The sequence below is a fragment of the Temnothorax curvispinosus genome, unplaced genomic scaffold, assembly GCF_003070985.1.
Source record: "Temnothorax curvispinosus isolate PA1 unplaced genomic scaffold, ASM307098v1 QBEX01010387.1, whole genome shotgun sequence".
Classification (NCBI taxonomy): domain Eukaryota; kingdom Metazoa; phylum Arthropoda; class Insecta; order Hymenoptera; family Formicidae; genus Temnothorax; species Temnothorax curvispinosus.
This window is the reverse complement of record NW_020220167.1, coordinates 3,881-9,145: the sequence shown is the minus strand read 5'-3', so window position 1 is coordinate 9,145 and position 5,265 is coordinate 3,881. Positions and strand designations below refer to the sequence as shown.

Sequence of the window (5,265 nt, the reverse complement as noted above, 5' to 3'; positions counted from 1 at the left end):
GCAGTTACGCTGTCACTCAAAGGGCAAACGTTAATCGTCTAATCAGTTCAAAAGTACGGAAGCGCGCGTCGCGCCACACGGTCCCGCCGGATAGCAGTGTTGCCAAGTCAGTAGAATTTCCACTAGATTTAGTAGAATTGGTCGAATTGGATATGCATCTAGTAGCTAGTAGGTAAAAATTGCATCATTGCATCCAACCGTTGATCACTGTTGATCTCGTCTCCACCAGTCCACCATGTGGTCTCCACATGTATTGATACGCGCGACCAGCTGTATGTATGTATGTACATATACACGGCACGAAAATCGCGGAGCAAATCAAAATCCACTTCAATCCGCTTGAACGCGGAAAAACTCTTGCGCGTGCGCAGTAACGAAAATCTTAAGGCGGACTTAAAACGTGACACGCCAGTGCCAGTGCTAGCGCCAACGTCAGCGTCGAGAGATGCTCGCAATTATCGTCAGCCTTCGTCGCGCGTTGCGAACAAACCCGTCGATGCCTCCCGTCTTCGGCGCGCACGCAATCTTTTTTTTTGTCAATTTGAAAATCGTAGTGCGAAGAGAAGGAGTACGTTTGACGGCAAAGGTTTGACGAGTCTCTCCATGAAAAATGAGATAACTTACGAAAGAGGAGAAGTGTAATATTCAAGGAAAGCGCGTTTGAAGGAAATTGATCCAATAAATTGTAAAAGTTGAGAGATTCTTTGATCGAAGAAGAATTTGATCGTTACATTCGACAAGTATATCCATATGACTGAAGACTAGGATAATCGGTCAATAATAAACATAGATCAAGGTAATTTCCATCGTTATTTTCTGTTATTTATTTGTTATCCGGAACAATAAGAACAATAAGTCGGCCTCGATACACCCAGAACGTGCCTGGATGTATTGAGGATAACCTGACGTACGTCTATGTGCTATCTGAGTATTGGCCAGTCTACAATGAGTCGTTAGTCGTTAGTCAGATGTCGGAAGAGAATCGAAAAAAGTCATAAACGTGTCATAAGGCGATCGGAAGTCTGTAATCGGCAATCATAAGCGATTGGCCAAATGCCATCTCTTACGATCACCGATTACAGGCCTTCGATTGCTTACAATACGCTTATAAACTATTTCTTCCGACATCTGACTAACGACTAACGACTCATTGTAGACTGGCCATATGATTTTCATTTTTATTCTTTCAACATGATCTTTCATTTGCTATTTACGAATTTGCTCTTATTTATGAGACTTATTCTTCATCAGATGTTCTATCCAGTTGAACTGCTTTCCCATCGACGAAGGGGCAAATTAGCTCCTTGTTGGCTCGCTGCAACGGTCAGCGAGAAATTATTTAAAAGACACTATAATTCTGGTGCTATAAAGAAGATAAATACTGTAGAAACTTGGTAAATTATTTTGTTTATGTACTTTTAATATTGAACATTTATAATGACATTTTTTTTTCAATTTTGACACTTTTGTTTGCATTTTATATTACATCGCCAGCGAGCAAATTTTGGAAATAATGCAGTTGCGCAACAGATCAGATAGATTTAGCTTATATCTGTCATCACAATTAATGTGCGGCATAACAAGAATTCATCGTTTACAAGTTGCACATTATCAGAGTAAGTTCAATTCTATATATATTTATTAATGATATCACCTATGCCAGTTTATGTAATCTCATTACTTTTCAGAGGAAGTTTTTGAAATGCAACAAAAATTTGACTCTGGCGGTGGCAGCGGCGGCCGTGGTGGCGGCGACAGAGGGTTGAAGAATAAAGAGTATGAGTATGACGCAGTTAAGGATCTTGAATTGTGTGCAATAGATGTGCCTATTTCCACTCAAAACTTTCCTAACGCTCAATTAGAAATAGACTTACACTTACTTCCGGACGAAGAGATTGATGAAAGACAACGGACAATTGTGAGTGAAGATCTCGTACGGTTTACTGCAAGCTTATCAATAAATTTTGTATTTTTTAACTTTTATTCTCAAATGTTAAATCCTGTAATGTGATATATAACATCCTTGAGTTTCCGAACTTTTGATTCTTTGATTGTAAACCTTATTTTTAAATATTGAAAATTTTTTCATTCACAGGTGAAAGATGCAGCATGTTGTGATTTTGGTGCCTTAAATGACGAAGAGTTGGACTTTATGCTTAAACATGATTTCAATCTCGCACTGTAAGTTTCCGATTTTTATATTTTTTTGTAGCGTGTTTTTAATTGTAATTCAACAAAAGTTCACAAAATGACAATAGTTTATGCAATTATTTAATTTTTTTCGTTTTTATATTATTAGCTCAAAATAAATTCATGACGTTTTTAACAAAGAATAATATATTTTACTATTAATGGTTTTAGTGACCAGATGCATGAACTACAGACAGCAAAGGAAAGATCAGCATTCTCAAAGAAGACAGCTGATGATGTAACAATAGAAGGTAAGTGGATCAATGGGGTATTTTTTAAATATAATACATAGACTATTATATTATGTTTAAATTAAATTAATTAATAAAATCATTTAATGAATAGAGATCCAAGAAAAACAGTTATCTCAGGAAACCCGTGGTCCAGTACTTCTGGATATATCGGAAAGAAAGAAGTCCAAAGAGGGACTGTTATTAACTCCACAAAAACGACAGCCACAGCAAATGCAAAAGGTGGAAACGCCTACGAAGAGAAGACGTGTAAGTTTGTCTATAACTGATAATGATTGTTTTAACTCCATAAAGTAGAAGACAAATGAGAATACATAGGCCGATATTCATAGTTTTTCATAGGTCAAAGAATTGTACATAAAAAATCACTCAATTAATCAGTCCTGGCCGATTACGGCGTTTTTCCCTTTGTTTGATTCATAATTTGTTTTTATATTTGAGACAGTCTTAAGTACAATTTTAAGGTATTATAAATCAACCTGAGAACCGTATTAGCATCTTAAGACATTACTTAAGATTGTTTTGATATAAGAACGGACTATGAATACGAGCCATATAATGACCAAAAAGTTTTGAAAAAATTAAAATCTATTTTCCACTTTTTTTCTTTAGAAAAATTATTTTGCGCTTTTTATTTATATTTAATTTATATTTTATTGTTACCTCTAATTCTTTCTATATATTACTTCTCAGTTATTCTCTGACACTGCATCGGCGACTGATGTACCCCCTGTAGAAGATGTGGCAGTACCTCCTGCACCTGTAGAAGACGTGGTAGTACCGGCTGAATTGCCTAGAGAAGAAACGAGAATGTTGGTTCTTCCACAGCAAGAGGAAACTGACATGGAATTGGAATCATTAGATTCAAGCTACTTTGTGATCCGCAGTCATTCGAAGAAAAGCAAAATTATTGATAAAAAAACAGAGTTAAGTGACAAACAGCTTCAGAAATGGCGTCAGAATGTAAACATTCATTGCAAGGTGAGTTCCTACATTATATAAGCTTACAAAAGTTGTATATAAACTTACAAAGAAGTTCAAAAAGCGAGATTAATTTCAAACAAGTCTTAAAGGTTCTGACTAACATTTTTGATTATCTTTAGAAATTGGATAAACCATTAACAAAAAATTTATCGCTGACACCGGCGATAAATCTTTTCAACCAATCTTCGCACTCACCTAGGCGATGGAACAAAAGTTTACGCAGTCGCTTTGCTGCTCGCATCGCTGGGCCGTTCAAGAATGTAAATGAAGATGTTGCATTTGCTGAATTTACGCAATGTAGGTCTATATTATTTAGACATTTATTAAGTATTCACATTGATGCATATATAACTGTGAATAAATTTATATTTTTAGTTTTTGAAAAAATGCATGTAGAAGAGACAGTTAGCAGGCTAGATCTTCCTGCAGAAGAAGCAAGTACATTCCAAAAGACGGAAATGGCAATTGCTGCCGAATCCGGAGATAGTGTTACAAGCCTCTTAACAGAGAAAACTATAATTTACGAAACTATGGACGTATCAATGGTACCATTACCGAAAGAGGTACCGGAAGCGATTGTCTTAGAAGAAGGCACTAGGTAAGTCTATTTCATCATGAAGAACTTATGATATTTACATTCAAGAAGTTATTTAACTAAAAATTTAATTATTAAGGATTATTCAGTTTTATACTCAGTCTTTCAACTGTTGCGATATTTCCTCAATTTCTCAATATCATTAAATGATATTATTTCAGCATCGTTGAACAGAGGCCGGATCAGGAAAGAATAAATATAAGTAATGATGAATGCTTTGAAGATATAGACATTTTATTAGAAAGACAGCGACAATCTCCGAAAACGGCGAAACACATTCCAGTACCTTCTACCATACCTTCTACCAGGTATTTTGAATTTTTCTTTTATTGTTAAGTAAAGAGTTGGACATATAACAATATTCTAAGTGTATATTTGAGTTTCTATAAACGAATGTTGACAAAACATAGGATTCATTAATCGAAAGCTTGAGGAAAAAACAAAACTTTTATTGCTTTGTTGTAACCTAACAATTTTGCATAGTTCTTTCCTACGAAACTTAGCATGTTTTGTTATATCAAGTCTACCATTTATCAACGAATTATTTGATATATGATAAAAATATTGTTTTTACAGCAGTTCAAGCGGACACTCGCAACCTGCACTGACAAGCCAAGAGATTTTGGCGCTATTAGAAGTTGTCTGGCATGACAAAAAAGCTGTCAAATTTAGTGAACTTATTTCACCGGACACGTACACGAGAGAGGATGCTGCTACTGCTTTTGAAATACTTCTTGGTAAGTGTTACTACATTCGCAAAAAAAGGGTAAATTTTACCTTACTTTTTCTTATTTTATCAACTTAATATTATACGACTCGTTTTTCACCCGTGTTTTTCGTTTTTCACTCTAATTCAAACGGTATATTAACAAAAGAATTTGAATGAGAGCAATCTTACATTAGCTTAGCCCTTCACTTACGAGAAAAAAACTTTTGTTTGCACATTCACATACAATTCGATTCAATTGAAATGTATGTGAATATGATGCAAACGATGAGTCATCGAATGCTATAGAAAGTTTTTTTTTTTTAATGTTAAGGGAAAACTTCACATAGGTTCGTTACCCGTTTTTCTAATGTATTATTCTCGTTCACAGACTTATATAAACAAGAGAAACTCGTTTTGCAACAGATTAACTGTTCTGAACCTTTATGGATTGTCAAATACCAGGATTAATTTATTATATATATATTAATGTTAAGAATGCTCGTTTATAATTTATATTAATGCTAGAACTTCGCATT

The 5,265-nt window shown here is 34.8% G+C and overlaps 1 protein-coding gene across 1 annotated transcript; it reads left to right on the top strand.

The window, feature by feature from the left end:
* Positions 1–1,251: 1,251 nt before the first annotated feature.
* LOC112460209 lies at positions 1,252–4,757 on the top strand (the record flags this gene model as incomplete). Its single annotated transcript, XM_025024813.1, has 12 exons — positions 1,252–1,394; positions 1,495–1,616; positions 1,689–1,727; positions 1,761–1,918; positions 2,096–2,181; positions 2,362–2,441; positions 2,536–2,690; positions 3,135–3,422; positions 3,545–3,722; positions 3,801–4,023; positions 4,182–4,328; positions 4,597–4,757. Coding segments are annotated over exons 1-12 (1,780 nt in total), but the record flags the coding sequence as incomplete, so codon positions are not given.
* Between the last annotated feature and the right edge of the window lie 508 nt (positions 4,758–5,265).